Source organism: Perissodus microlepis, chromosome 16, assembly GCF_051167445.1.
Source record: "Perissodus microlepis isolate ML-2025 ecotype Zambia chromosome 16, ASM5116744v1, whole genome shotgun sequence".
Taxonomy (NCBI): domain Eukaryota; kingdom Metazoa; phylum Chordata; class Actinopteri; order Cichliformes; family Cichlidae; genus Perissodus; species Perissodus microlepis.
This window is the reverse complement of record NC_140476.1, coordinates 26,752,701-26,768,832: the sequence shown is the minus strand read 5'-3', so window position 1 is coordinate 26,768,832 and position 16,132 is coordinate 26,752,701. Positions and strand designations below refer to the sequence as shown.

Sequence of the window (16,132 nt, the reverse complement as noted above, 5' to 3'; positions counted from 1 at the left end):
ACTGTGCCTCCATAAAATGAAGGTTATAACAGAAAATCTGTCGCGCTCTCTCTCTCTGTCTTTCACTCACACAGACACACCACCACCATCAACTTTGCTAAATTGCTAATGAAAAACATTGATCAGGCAGCTGTGATTGAGCAGCAATGTAAATCCAACTATTTTCACGGTTGTTGTGGTCGTGATAATTTTGTGATGCCACATCGAAAAGGCTCGGATGAGCTTTCCAAAGTTCTACAAGTTGTGCCTCCATCGCTTGTGTCCAGATCACAGGCTGCACAGCCGTGCTGCTCCGTCTTTTTCACCGACGTTTACGTGTTTGCGCGTGAGCGGTGTGAGCGGCTCACGAGCGATTGATGATCGGGAGCTGGTCGTGAGGTGTTAATCGCTTCTCGTTACCCCACGTATACTACACGATGCACGATGAAGGCCAAAATCGGGCCAATCACCAAATCGGTCGCACGACTCAAAAACTCGCCTCAAAATGGGCCAAAAATCGCACAGTGTAAGCCCAGCATTAGAGCAGCAATGTTTGTTCGCTCAGAGAAAGAAAAAAGGCTGCAAAAGTACAGGGAGGAATGGGAAAAGGAAAACACCTGGCTGGAAAAGTGCACGATAACACCTATAAAGCGCACTGCACTGTGTGCCGGCGCACTTTTTCCATAGGCATGCTTCTAGTGGTGGGCACATGAAGAACATGAGGGGCGTGAAAGCTCGGGGAACCCTTAACCAATTTTTTGTCCACCAGGCCACGGCAGAAGCAGATATGGTATGTAAACATTGGTTTGTTTTTTTTAAACCCTCTGGTTAAGGTTAATATGGGCATGTGCAGTGAATATCAGCGCTATGTGGCCAGAAGTGTGATAATATAATTTATTTTGTGTAATAAACACCTGCAAGGATAGATGATTACAACAAATAGATGACTAATACATAAAAGTAATACATAGATGAATAATGATGATGAGTTATGATGCGTAATCATGGGAACAAGCAGGTTTACAAACGGGAGCAGCTGATTAGCATTAGAAAAGCTGAAATAATACCTCAACTGAAGCCAATTGTATTAAAAGCACTATATGTGCACTGTTACAAGAATATTTTTCGTTCTATTGTTTTCTATTAATTTATATAATTTTAAGTTAAGCAGGACAGAGTTCTTTTAAAGAAAGATTTACTTATATTCTCAAAAGTTAAGCATGACAGGCTTCTGTTTAAGAAAGAGACCTGTTTTACTGTGTTAATGTTGTCATTTTGAGCTAAAAATAAATGGCTAAATGATCATTTGTTTCCCATATGGTCATATCACAAAGAATATGCATCTGCTTAAATCAAATTCAAGTCAAATGGTTAAAAAATAATTTCACATGCAAAAAAAAGAGCTACCACACTGGGAAAGGTGAAGACAACTGGGTTGCCCAGCCCTGGCCACGAGGTGTCCCTTATTTATTTTTCAGGGAGTTGGCAACCCTATTTCCAAACCAACTTCATTCTAAGCCCAAGACTAGAAAATATGGTGAAGCATGTCTTCCCTTTGGTTTCACCTGCACAAGTGCTGAGGTAGGTCTCCCCTGCATAATTGTTTTTCCCTGTGTCTGGAGCAGCGCTGGGCTCTTCAAATCACGGACAAACAGTATCCCACATTCTTGATTTTTAGTTCACAAACACTTCTTGTAATGACTAACTACTCTTGACATTCTAGAGATGTTAGCTCTTTATACAGTAAAGTTACAGTGGGATACAAATAATATCAGGCTGATCCTGCCACGATTTATTCCCCCGGTTCAAGCAGTATCCCACAGTTGTTTATGTTTTTAAACCCATTTTGCACAGAGAGGCATTTTTTGAAAAATGTATTGATAGCAATGTTGAATATTATTACACAGGGGAAAAAAAACAACTACACGTAAAATAATCACACCGTGACGCCTCTGCCTTTGTAAATGGAGGGACAGTAACTGCGTGTGTATGTAAGCGTGTAAAACCTGAAGATAGTCAGATTAACAGTATTTCGTCTCTATCTGCCATTCTGCAATTCATCTCATGTAAACAATAACGTGGCGCACAGCGTGACGTGAAAAAAGGCACATACCTTTGATGTCGCGTGACGAACTCTGTATTCCTCGTCCACACGTAAACGCAAAAAAGGAGTTTTAAAAAATCTCAGTTTTCGGTGTTTCGAAACGCCGTTTACGTGTGGACGGAACAGCTGCGTGTTCAAAAATACCCGTGTAGGTGTGGACGTAGCATAAAAGAGTTAGTAGTTTATTTTATTACTGCCTGTAATTTAGTGCAGTTTACTTGTATTTGCTTAATTGTTTACTAAATGTTCGAGGTGTGAAATAAACCGCAATGGAGCAAAATATGTGTGGTTTGTGGTGTGTGTGGTTGGAGGATGTGTTTGTGCGGGGGGGGGGGCGAACATTTTTCAAAGAGGGGCATAGCAAAAAAAGTTTGGGAACCACTGCTTTAACGGTTGCTGTCCACAATACACACAGAGCTGCAGCTCTCCTGCTGCCAGCTCAACATAACAACCACAACAACACCATCACAGGACCCAGTGCTATGTTTAAGTCGGCATGATTGCGGATGCCGTGCAGGTGCGTCCTCCTTCCCTGCACGGCACCGCAGGCCACGCCCCGCCACAGTAATATTGACTGAAATAACTAGTGTTTATCACAAGACAATACATCTAATCACACAGATCAACAGTTATACTAGATCCAGTCATTTTTCCAAACTTGGAGATTGCTGATAATGTTAATGCAATTTTAGAAAAGCAATAGTTAAAGTCAAGAAACTTTCCAGGCACTGTCTTGAAGGCTAGCAGTGACACCTTGTGGCGAAAAAGTTAATCACATCACATGGCTTGTTGCCCTTACAGCCACAGCAGCGCAGCGGCCGATGTAGCTGGAGATTCCGGGACTTACCATGCATTGGACATTTCCTCCTGTGCGTTTATGAAGCAACTGTGAGTAATAACAGGTCTATTACCATCAGGACCTTTGTGGTTGTCAGTCTATTGCAAGACCTGTTCATTTGTGACGAGAGAAGTTGTTGAGGATGCTAACTGTATCTTTGGACTCCATGTGGTGGATAGCGTAACATAGATCTTAAACTTTAGACTTTTGCATAATATGATATTTTAAGACTAGTGTTTACACTGTGGTTTGTTTTCACTTTTTGTAATGGCTGTTTGGGTTAGGGTTGTGTTAGTCTAGAGATCTGAGCGATTTTTATTAGAGATGGACCGATCCGATATTACGTATCGGTATCGGTCCTATACTGACCTAAATTACTGGATCGGAGAGAAAGTATCACAAAATCACCTCACAAAACGCGCTACTTGGCGTAACCCAGCTCGGTGCATCGGAGCAGTATGTGTCACGTCAGGGCTCTAGAGTGCGACCAATTTGGTTAAAAATGCGACCAAATTTTTCAGTGGTGCGACTAAAAAAAAATATTTGGTTGCACCTGTGCGACCAACTGTTCGGGTAGCAAAAAAAAAAAACAAATCTGCAACCTTCCCTGTGGTCAAAAACAGACACATTATGCCCCTATCGTGGACTAAACCAATCAGAGATAGTAAGGGGCGGGACCTCTCTGATTGGCCGTGGTCCAGTTGAAAGTGCAGGTGGAAGTGGGAGGTGAGTAGCTTGAATAAAGCGATATCAATTCATTAAATCCTGAATCGACTTTTAAATATAACTGTGTTTTGCCAGAAACGCCAGATTCTCAGATTAAAGCTCACAAAACCATTTCAACAACAACCAAACAGTAAATGAGAGCAAGTACACGGATTCCACACAAAGACGTAAACACAGCGGAACCGACGCATCAGAATCAACTTTGTCTTTCTCGGCTTTCTCACCCGACGGCCCGTAGACGGACACGCTGTCGGAGCTTAGCGATTCTGATGCGTCCGGTCCGCGCTGTGATTACGTCTTTTTGCGCTGATTCTGAGCTGCAGGTTTTGTCTCTCTCCAACCAAAATTCACTGAGCCAGCAGCAAAAGAAGCAGCAAACTGCGCTTCACATTTGATCAATGTCGTCATGAATTTTGCTGTTTTGCTTCCACGACTATTAAAATCACACTCCATGCACAGCTAGCTCTCTCTCTATCTCTCTCTGTACTTCAAGAACAGTTTCCCGTCTCCGATCTCTGTTTTCTGTATTATTCATTCGCTTATTACCCACCAGTCTACCGTCGTTTACAGCGCTGTCGGCTGCTGTCTTTTTCTTTTCTTTTTCTTTTTTTCACTTAAATGACCTCGGACAAGAAAGCCTATTTTTTCTGTTGTTCAATACTGAAGAAATTTAAACTTTATATGCAGAACATTGTAGAATATTTTTAAGGTTATCTGCTATAAAAAGCCAGACCAGGAAAATCTCCTTCATGTTTTTCTGTGTTTTATTCTCAGTTACTTTCACACAAAGGCGTCTGCTGTGATGTTCACAATTCTGATGAAGTCAGTACTGATAAATGATCAGAATTATAATATTTCTGACTGTCTGAGGCTAAGTTGAATCGAATCGGGACTTTGAAAACCGGAATCGAATGGATTATAGAAATCAGTGATGATACCCAGCCCTAGTGAGCAGCCTAGGCACGACAGAAGTGGATGTAGCTGTAATAGGAAAAGAACTATTGCTAACTTTTCTGTTAAGTTAAGGCCTGATCCTTCTGAAATTCATAGCCAGTGCTCTGACACGGTGTCATCAATCTTTGAATGCTGAAAAAGCACAGTGTATCCAGAAAAACACATTATATTATATAAATTATTATAAAATTTGTGTGCGCCTAACTTTTGTGCCGGTACGCCCATGGCAAAAAGTTAGTCTAGAGCCCTGCACGTGATAGAGCGGCTGTTGTCTCCGAGACCTGTCGGAGGTCTGTTGGAGCATTTGGAGCCTTGCTACATGCTTCCTAACCGCGGCATTTCATCTCGGCGAAAACTATCCCAGAGAAGTAAAGCAAGTGTGTAAGTTAATAATAATAATGGATTGCATATATATATTTACAATTCCACTATTCATTCACTCTCACACACTGGTGGAGGCAAGCTACAGTTGTAGCCACAGCTGCCCTGGGGCAGACTGACAGAAGCGAGGCTGCCATATCGCACCATCGGCCCCTCTGGCCATCACCAGTAGGCGGTAGGTGAAGTGTCTTGCCCAAGGACACAACGACCGAGACTGTCCAAGCTGGGGCTCGAACCGGCAACCTTCCGGTTACAAGACGAACTGCTAACTCTTTGAGCCACGATCGCTCCAGTTCATCCCTGAATGTTTGCATAGTATTTCCACGTTAAACTTAACAACTGATATATTGAGCCACGGCTGGACTGGCCATCGGAGTTCCATATTGAGGTGAAAAGGAAGCGATTTGTCCCGTACTTCAGCTAGAATAAAAAAATAGACACAAAGCTGGAGTTATTCTGTCTTTGCTGCGCAGTTGCTTCTACTTCTCTCATTCACTCCCCCTTCCTCTCCTATTATTACTTCAAACATGAAACTGATAAAGGATCAGCTGATCGGCTTTTCTGCCACAAGTCCCATCTTGCTTGTTTGTTTATCGCCCACTTTGCGCTAGAAAGAGGAAACCAGCAGATAAACAGCAGCACGTTTAAGCGTGATAAGCTGTTGTTAGAATGTATTTAATATTACTTTCTAGTATCAGCTGAGGTTTGCTGGAGCCACGGCTGTAAAAGCTGCTGGTCATGATATCCGTTTGGATATGTGGTGAGAGGGAAACATGAAGATGAAACCAGGAGATGTCCTTACTGAATCATCAGCGCTGAGCAGGTGATGGAGAAACAGGTTTACCTTTTAGGTGACAGGAATGAGTTGAATGGAAGTTATGAACTGTTTCTGAGAGACAAATAACACCAGGATCCTTTTCTACATAGCTGACGGCTGGTAACTGTGCAGGGGCGGGTCTAGCAAAGTTTTGTCAGGGGCCAGGTTGGGCATTAACAGGGAAAGGGGGACATGAAGAAATATTTTTCTTTTTTATGTCATTTAAAAACTTTGAATAAATAATTATCTGAATCTTGCAACAAAAGTGATCTGATTAAATGTATAGATATCCATTATTGTATATATGTCTTGATGCATTCTCAATCATCCAGGAAAGTAAATCTCCAAAAAGTTGATTCTGTTCATCTGGACGTAGCGTTTTGTGGGAGAAACGTTTCGTCACTCATCCAAGTGACTTCTTCAGTCTCATCTTACAATGCTGTGATTGCAGCCATTCCCCAACTCTCTGTGAATGGTACTCATGGACATTGATCAGTGGGTTCTGGTCAGTGGTTGTTGATCAATGGTCATGAGAATTTGCATAGTTAAGATTAAGGAACTGACCTCCCAGCCCATTGTTCCTTCAGTGGGCTGGTTTCAGTCATTATGCAAATGTACTGTTTATAAGATTGGGGAAACCTGCAGTCAGCTGAGACTGAACAAGTCACTTGGGTGAGTGACGAAATGTTTCTCCCACAAAACGCTACGTCCAGATGAACAGAATCAACTTTTTGGAGATTATTGTATATAGTAACTAATAAGTCTAATATACACCCTAGTAAGCTATAGTACTTTTTCCTTTGGGATGGAAAGGAAGTCTGCAATTCTGTTGAAGAAAGATGTTGAATCTATTAAATTATTGTAGAAAAATAATTGATTTCTGTGCATTTGTTTTACACTTGCATTAAATGAAAGTTGATTACATCAATTAAGGGCGGGGGTTGGTTCCCTAATATTTTTGCTGGGATTTGGCAACCCTATTAGTTAGGTAGGTAAGTACTCTTTAAAATACCAGAATAGGGAGGATGGTGTAGGTTTAAGTTTATTTGATTGATCAGTGTTGCTGAACTATAAAATGTTTTGGGTGGAGTGAATTTTTTGCATACAGGTATAACAGAATAGCTTCAGTCTCTTGTTTTTTAAAACTTGAGTATGAACTTATACAAAATGCAGCAAGATATTTATAAAAAAAAAAAAAAATGTTTTATTGATTACAAAATACGCTATATCGGATTCATATTGGTATCGGCAGATATCCAAATTTATGATATCGGTATCGGACATTAAAAAGTGGTATCGTGCCATCTCTAATTTTTATTTTAATTATATTTTATTACATATTTATGTCTTCTTTCAGGCTGATGCAGGAATCCACATTTTTCTCCTCTCTTAAGCTGTTAGTGTACCAGGGTCATTGACTCAGTGTTTTGAGTGCTGCATTATTATTGAACTTTCATTTTGTCAGTGTGTATCATTTCTAGTCTTTTGGATTCAGTGTAAGGCTACGTTCACACTGCAGGTCTTAATGCTCAATTCCGATTTTTTGATCAAATCCGATTTTTTTGTCTGCTTGTTCACACTACAAATAAAATGCAACAGCAAACGCGCTCTAGTGTGAACGCTCAAAGCGGCCCGCATGCGCAAAAGAAGATGTCACACACAACGCGCTCTGTTTAGACCCAGAGCAAACAATATTTGACTGATGGCCCTTAATATAAAGACTTCGGAATTTACGTTTCCCAATTTTTGCTTTAAGTTATTTTGTTATTTACATAATAATGTAGATAACCTAATAATTATCCTTATTGCTGTTTTAGAGAGGAGCGGTGCTTCAAAGGATAGTTGCAGATTTCTGTCAGAATCTGCAGATTATACAGTACAAATAAAATGTTCATGTTTCTCCAACGTTGTCTTCCCAACAGTTTCACTGACATCTACACTGGATGGCCAGGAAGCGTTCGCGATGTCTTCTCGGGTGCTTCTCCGGCGCTGATAATTGGCGTCTGTCTTGTGTCAGTGACCTAAAAGACGGATTTAATGCGATATGACCGTTCAAACAGCAGTCGCTTTCTAAAACATCGGATATGTATCGGATTCAGTACCACATACGAAAGTGACCCAGATCGGATTTGAAAATATCGGATTTGTGCCGTTCACACTGTCACACCATGATCGGATATGGGTCGCGTAGGGTCAAAAAAATTGGATTTCATGCGCTTTCGCCTGCAGTGTGAACGTAGCCTAAGAGCTCTTAGTCTTCTGGTTTCTGTCTCTGATCCAGGCTTCTATAGTTGCTCTGTCTCTCCTGTCAGCTGTATCCCCTTGTCAGGTCTGCGTCTCTGTGTTATGTTTCCTGTTTTACTTTGAGTCTGTGTCTCATGGGTTAGGATTAGGGTTCTTGCTGATGTTTATTGTGTATATCTCCTGTGTCTTATATGTAGTTTTACTTGGCTTGTCTGATTACCTTTATTAGTTTCAGCTGTGTCTTGTTATCCTCCTGTGTGATTATTGTCACGTTAGACATGACTTCTCAGATATTACCTAACATCTCATCTTCATTGTTTATATTGAATAATTTAAATTTGTTTTACCATTTTGGGTTTTTTGTTTTATTTGTTTATGTATTTTTGCATTCCAATTTATAAAACATTTTTGGGATTTGTGAGTCCTACATTTGGATTCTCTTCCCAAATGCACGACTCATAATGAAGAGAAGAATTAGTTACTCATATATCTTAACTAAAAGTATAGAGAGGTAGGACAAAAAGAAAGAGAAACAGTGACAGCGGCAGGACTGTGGGTAAAAAGAATATTATAGGTCTGATGTCTGAAGGGAGGAGGCATCAATATCCAACAAACAATGGGGGAAAGAAAGGGTGGAGTTGAGAGAAGGAGTATCAGCTACTTATGAAATCAATTTTTGTTCATAATGCTGCGACCAGAGCTGCAGTTCTTCACTAGTCTGTGACGATGGGCACACAGGAAAAATCTGAGCTCTGCTTTCCACAACTCTTCAACATGTCCTGCAAAAAGCCTGCCATTGCTCGGTCCAAAGCTGTGTTCCTTCATATTGTATTGTCCTCAATTTCTTTTCTGACGGTGGCTCTCAACTTGCTTGTCATCATCTCAGTCTCCCACTTCAGGCAGAAACAACGTTTTTGTTTTACTAGCTACACTATTCTAGTGTTTCAAGTATTTGAGCTAGTAATACAAGATTCTTCATATGTACAGATTTATACTTGAGAATATTTACATTTCATCAATTTTACTTTGGCACCAGAAAACATACTATACTCATTGTCTTATAAGTAATACTATGTTCTGAATCAGTTTGACGTTGATAATATGCTGCTGTGTGACACTTAATAGCTCTTTGGCTTGTTTCATTATAGAGGTTTGAGGAATTGTTATTTTTCTGTCTCCTTGCAGGCAGCTTCACACACCCACTAACATCCTGCTCCTCTCTCTGGCTGTCTCAGACTTTCTTGTTGGCCTCCTATTGTCCCCTGCAGAAATCCTACAGCCTGTTGGTTTCTTGGTCAGCCCACATGTTTAATGTATATTTTTGTGTCCTTGACTGTTACCTCTGCCTCAGTGGGCATTATGGTGCTGATATCAGCTGACCGCTATGTGGCTATTTGTGACCCTTTGAATTACCCCATCAGGATCACTGACAGAAGAGTTCAACTCTGTGTTTGTCTGTGTTGGCTCTGCTCCATTGCCTTCAGCTGTTTCCTTGTAAGAGATGACCTGCATCAAACAAGAAAACAAAATTCCTGCTATGGAAAATGTGTAGTTGTTGTTCAATACATTGCAGGAGTTGTTGACCTCATTTTAACCTTCTTTGTACCAGTTACTGTCATCATAGTTCTGTGTATGAGAGTATTTGTGGTGGCTGTGTCTCAGGCCCGCTCTATGCGCTCTCATGCTACAGCTGTCAGAAATCACCTTCCAATGACGCTTACAAAAAAGTCTGAACTAAAAGCAGCCAGGACTCTGGGTGTTCTTGTTCTTGTGTTTCTAATGTGTTTCTGCCCCTATTACTGTGTTTCTCTTGTAGGAGAAGAATTCATCAATAGTTCATCTGCTTCTTTTGTGGCCTATCTGTTTGGTTTAAACTCATGTCTAAACCCTTTGATCTATGCTATGTTCTACCCCTGGTTTAGAAAAGCTGTGAAACTACTTGTCACTCTACAGATACTGCAGCCTGGCTCCAGTGAGGTAAGTATTTTGTAAACAGATCAAAACATTTAAACAGTTGTTTTCAGGTTCAGCTCGTAATAAAAAATCTTAATCTTGTTGACTTCATTTTATAACAATAAATTGTTTGCTTATTTTTGACATTTATGTAGTGCCGTCTTGTACACGTGAAGTCAGCAAAATGCAGAAATAATAAGATCCGACTCTACAAAATATTCGTAATAGAAGTTTAATGCTGCACTTAGGGTGACCAGTCATCGTAGTGTGTGCAGGCATGTGTTATGCTTTTAAATATTTTAATCAGATCTCATACATTGAGACAAGTTAGTGCATTTTAATTGGGTCTATAGCCCACAAAATCAACCCTTCATGACAGACATTTTTCCCCTTGTGTGGATCTCATCTAGTAGAAACTTGGAATGCTCTCTCCAAAAGAGTGCTTTTGAATTGATCAAAATGTGTACACATGGTATCATAAGCAATTTTAGAAAATCAAGAATTTAAGTCAAGTGTTTTCCAACCTTCTAGAAGTGCATAGTCTGATATGTTGTATGTTGTATTGATATGTTTTTACTTTATCTATGTTCTTTAACATTTAATTAAACTTTTACTTAAAAAGGAAACACAGTGACTGCATTAGGCATGTAAATATGGACTGAAAGTGAATATAAGTTTTATGTCTGTGATTTTACTTCAGTATATGGGACATATAGTTCTATAAGAAGCATTTGAGTAAATGAAATGTTATTTATTGTCTCTGGATGGTACAGTCAACGTCACATATTTTGCATGAGAAAGTGTAAAGAGGATAACCTAAAATAAGAGCAGAAACCACTTAAAACAATTCTCGTTAGTTTTTGAATTTATAGAGTACAAGAACATTATAAGCTCCCAAATCTTAAAATATGTGGCTTTTCTTTCAGTGATATCTTTGGGCCATCCTCAGTTTCATTTATTATTTTAGCACCCTTTTTAGCAACCTGTTTTTTTTAGTGTAGGCTAATCTGATGATTAGTGTTCACGAGCGACTGAGTTCAGTAAATTGCCCAAGGCTATTTAAGCAGGAGCAGACGGAGGACAAAACCACTAACCTTCTGATTAGTCGATGGCCTGCTCAACCTCCTGAGCTACAGCCATCTCAATATTGATGACAAGGAGGACTTACTTTACTGTACTAATGAACAGTAAGAGAGATTATTGCATGGTCTAACCTAAATTGTATCCAGGAAAGTTGCATTTGCATAAATCAACTATTTCATGTGTTAAATGACCTACAGTTAGGTCCCCAAGGTTTTGGACAATGATGCATTATTTTTTTGTAATGTTGCCTCTGGAGACCACCGCAGTGGATTCTGAATCAAATATACAAGATGTATTTAAAGTGCAGAATTCAGATTTCACATTTGATGTATTCTGTATTTTTTTTCTGTTCTATTACAAATACTATATATGTTTATGAGATGTGCAAATAATTCCATCTGTGGGTTTTTTGGTGTTTTTTTGTTTTTTGTTTTTACACAGCTTCAGGGAATTGAGTTTGCAATTAACTAATCATTCTGCTGCTTCCAGTTCAAATGCTGGTCATCATTGAGATCCTATTTTCTATCTGAAAATTACACACAAAAAAAAGATATGCAGGTGAAGTTTAATGATGGGAGAATACTATATCAAGACATGTGGTTGCTTTCAGAATAGATTGAGAGTCTTTTCCTGGGAAAACAAAATCTCTGATGCGTCATTGCTGGCCTCTACTGGAGAAGGCACCACACACACCAGAATACAGCGGAACAAAATTAATTACAGCATGAATAAAGAAAAAATATTATATATTTTTCACTTTTTTCCAGTGTGGTGTTGTTAAAATAAATTACTGTATCATTTACAATGTGCCATATGTTTCCATCTGTGTACATATTGTTTAAGTAATCTAAATGGAGAGAAAGGTGGTGAAAAAAAACAAACTGATAAAAAACACAGTAGAATAAGCCAGAAAGGTAGAGGAGTGTCAACCTTGTTGCTGGAGAAGAAAGGACCCAAACGCAGGACTCGCGGGTTTATTGAGGATGTGGACGGTGTTTATTGTGAAGAGTCCAAAATGAAATAGTTCTGGTGGACGGCCACATGGCCAGAGGCTGAGACGAATCAGTTCACGTGGCAGCACCAGAGCCGACCTCGATTTTATGTTTTTTTGTGTGATTTTAGATCAATTGTGTTAATACAGCATATCACTGAAAAAATAACTGTAAATTCAGACATGTGAGATTGTGCTGAAAATAGTGATACCAAACAAGGCAAGGGGGAAAAAAGATGTAAAGGTAAAACAAACAAGTTGTTAAAAGTGGCCAATTATACCCTGGACCCCAGAGGGTTCAATAAAACCCAATAAATCATGAAAAATCTGGTTCACATTTTTAGTGAAAAATGTATCCATGAAAGTGAATACATTACATGCCTGACATTTTGTGTCAATGTAAGAATGTAATAATGTGATTATTTTTCATTTAAAAAAAATGAGTGTGAAATGTAAATTAGACTATGTTTTTAAATGAACCACCTCATGTTGTGTAGCTTTCTGGATTTTATACTTATTGGGGTACATAATTATTTAGTATATACGCTACACAGTAGATAAAATCAAAATTCACATGTTTTATGTAACTGAAATGTTTAATTATCTGGACAAAAAATTGATTTACATATTTTGTTTATATGAAACACTTGCATACTTACAGCATTGTATGTATTTTAACCAAATTTAATACATATTACAGAATTTAACAAATGCATATGTGTAAAAAATGTCTCTGATTTTGCCACCCCATCTGATTTTCATGCTAGTTGAAGGAAATTTCTCTAAATCCACCCCTGCAGGCTAGCGATGATGACAAGAGACAGGTGAGTACACAGCTGAACTGAATCTGACTAATAACACACAGGAAGTAGAACTAAACATAATGGACAGAGACAGATGACTAACACAATAAAGGGGTACTGTGTCAATGACCCAGGAACTCTGACAAAGAGTGAGAGAAGCATAACTCTTGGAGTAAGTTTGCCCTGCCTTGCCAAAACAGTCCCCCAGTTTACCCACACCTAGTCACCATGGGAGATCAAGGGTATACATTGTTTATAATAAGGAAACACCATACAGGGAAATATGACTATTGTGGAGAAGATGAAACTTCTTAGAAATATGAGGCTGATAGAAGGCAAATGATTCAAAAGCTTAGTAAAGATCTTACTGATATACTACAAAACAACTCAAGAAGTCAAAGCTACAAGTGAGACTAACTTTTGTTTTTACTTTTTGAAGGCTAGTTGCTCCCGAGTTTAGTGATTTACATTTTAAATGGTAAATGGCCTGTATTTGTATAGCGCTTTACTAGTCCCTAAGGACCCCAAAGCGCTTTACACATCCAGTCATGCACCCATTCACACACTGGTGATGGCAAGCTACATTGTAGCCACAGCCACCCTGGGGTGCACTGACAGAGGCTGCCGAATACTGGCGCCACCGGGCCCTCTGACCACCAGTAGGCAACAGGTGAAGTGTCTTACCCAAGGACACAACGACCGAGACTGTCCGAGCCGGGGCTCGAACCAGAAACCTTCCGATTATAAGGCGAACACCCAACTCTTGAGCCACGATGTCCTGTAAAGCAGTCCACACCCTACTGGCAATAATGTGGCAATGTGCACATGTAGGTCCTGAGTAGCCTGTCCACAGGGCTTCCGAATGGGACCTAAGCAGGCAAGTCTGAGGAATTTCTGCAGCAGACATGTTGCTAAAATATGAGTGTTTCTATTTGTGAACCTCTGCATTATCCCTCTTGAGTCTCAGAAAGAGTAAAACTCCTTTTCTGTGATTCATGGACCTGTTGTATTTTCTACAGCAGTGTGTTTGTAACAAATGATCTTATTCAACCAGGAAGGTTCCTGCAATACAGAATTTGTGATTCCCATATGGTACATTGCAGAGACTAATAAGCTTTATTTTTTAACCTTTATTGTTGCAGTTGCTGTTATCATAAGGATGTAGGTTACAGCCATTGCTCTAAGACTGTGTAAACAGGGCTTGGTGCTCCTTTATTTTGAAAAGCACATTAATTTACAAAAAAGGCAGCTTTTTTAGTTAGCTAATGTTACTAGGATGTACCATTTTCAGAAACCAATGTAACCCTAAGAACATTGGGCTAGATGTGGTCAGTAAGTACTAGCCAGATTAATACAATACTATCAGCAAGTGGTCAGCCTGGATTCAGTGTGCACTGAAGGGGGCATTACAGACGCTGAAAGAATGATGAGGGGAGGAGTTTAGAGAAGGTGTGAGGATCAGTTATATTCTGCTCACATTGCTGCCAGAGCTGCAGCTCTCTGCAGGTGTGTGAAGATGGAGACCCAGGACGAAGCAGAGCTCTGCTTTCCACAACTCTTCAACATCTCCTGCAAGAAGCCTAAAACATCTCTGTCTCAAGTTTTGCTCCCTTACGTTGTGGTGTTTTCAGTCTCTCTGCTAACTGTGGCTCTCAACCTTCTCGTCATTGTCTCAGTCTCCCACTTCAGGCAGAGATTTACTTTTTTAAACTTCTGCTGTGGCTTTACTACTACTACAACTCTACTACTAATTACGACTAAATTTAAGTTAATTTATATCTTATGGGTAGACTATTATCGGACAATAATGTGCAAATCTATAGATTCTATCTTCTACTACCCTTTCAACTGTCTACACTTTTGGATAGGACAGCTGCAATAATTTTGTTTGTTTAGATTGTTTTAGTATAGAAATAATGACTTCTTGATATTTCTCTCTCTTCTTTCAGACAGCTCCACACACCCACTAACATCCTCCTCCTCTCTCTGGCTGTCTCAGACTTTCTCATTGGTCTGTTGTTGATACCGGCAAAAGTCCTACGAGACACAACTTGTTGGTTTCTTGGTCAGCTCACATGTTCTCTGTATAATTATATATGCTTCATCATTACCTCTGCCTCAGTGGGCATTATGGTGCTGATATCAGTCGACCGCTATGTGGCTATTTGTGACCCTCTGCATTACCCCACCAGAATCACTGACAGAAGAGTGAAACTCTGCGTCTGTCTGTGTTGGCTCTGCTCGGTTTTTTACAACATACTATTTATAAAGGACGACCTGCTTCAACGAGAACGACATACTTCCTGTTATGGAGAATGTGTATTTGTCATAGACTACATTGTAGGAACCACTGACATTGTTTTAACTTTTATTGCTCCACTTACTGTCATCGTATTTCTGTATATGAGAGTATTTGTGGTGGCTGTGTCTCAGGCCCGTGCCATGCGCTCTCATGTTACAGCTGTCACACTACAGCTCTCAGTGACTCTAACAGCAAAGAAATCAGAGATAAAAGCAGCCAGGACACTGGGTGTTCTTGTTCTTGTGTTTCTATTATGTTTCTGCCCATATTACTGTGTTTCTCTTGTAGGAGAAGAATTCATCAATAGTTCATCTGCTTCTTTTGTGGCCTATCTGTATTATTTTAACTCCTGTCTAAATCCTTTGATTTATGCTATGTTCTACCCCTGGTTTAGAAAAGCTGTGAAATTAGTTGTCACTCTACAGATACTTCAGCCAGGCTCCTGTGAGGTCAGCATACTGTAGAAGAAAGAGATCTTTCCAAAAAGATGTTTATGATAAAAACTGAACAACCAGCTTTTAAAACCCTTTCTGTCTCTTTAAGAGAACAAGGAGAATAAGGTGTGTTGTTCACCTTATTAGGCATATTCTAAAAATTGGAAATTATTACATATCCAGGATATTTATGTTGTGATGATGATGTTTATCCAGATCAATGAATGTTTCTGTAATCATTTTTGAAGTAATTCTGTATTTTTGTCTGATTCTGCAATTAAGAGAGGGAAACAGAGGGAAGGTGCTGTATTCTCCTGTTGAGGCCACTATTAGTGCGCCCCAGGGCAGCTGTGGCTACAATGTAGCTTGCCATCGCCAGTGTGTGAATGTGTGTGTGAATGGGTGAATGACTGAATGTAGTGTGAAGCGCTTTGGGGTCCTTAGGGACTGGAAAAGCGCTATACAAATGCAGGCCATTTACCATATTATTGATGCCATAGAAATAAAAGGGAAGTGGGGTTTT

At 39.7% G+C, this 16,132-nt stretch overlaps 1 protein-coding gene and 1 pseudogene across 1 annotated transcript; both read left to right on the top strand.

Moving 5' to 3' along the window:
* The first annotated feature begins 8,504 nt into the window (after nt 1-8,504).
* LOC146371053 (trace amine-associated receptor 13c-like) lies at nt 8,505-10,068 on the top strand (annotated as a pseudogene).
* Nucleotides 10,069-14,389: 4,321 nt separating this feature from the next.
* LOC146371052 (trace amine-associated receptor 13c-like) lies at nt 14,390-15,639 on the top strand. Its single transcript, XM_084908754.1, has 2 exons — nt 14,390-14,562; nt 14,823-15,639. Exons 1-2 carry the CDS (start codon nt 14,390-14,392, stop codon nt 15,637-15,639), a joined length of 990 nt encoding a protein of 329 aa, XP_084764880.1.
* Nucleotides 15,640-16,132: the final 493 nt, after the last annotated feature.

Bases quoted from the DNA above. Each gene is read 5' to 3' on its own strand.
- LOC146371052 (XM_084908754.1), top strand. From the start codon at position 14,390: ATGGAGACCCAGGACGAAGCAGAGCTCTGCTTTCCACAACTCTTCAAC. The intron at 14,563-14,822 runs GCAGAGATTTAC...CTCTTCTTTCAG, and splicing joins GTCTCAGTCTCCCACTTCAG to ACAGCTCCACACACCCACTA.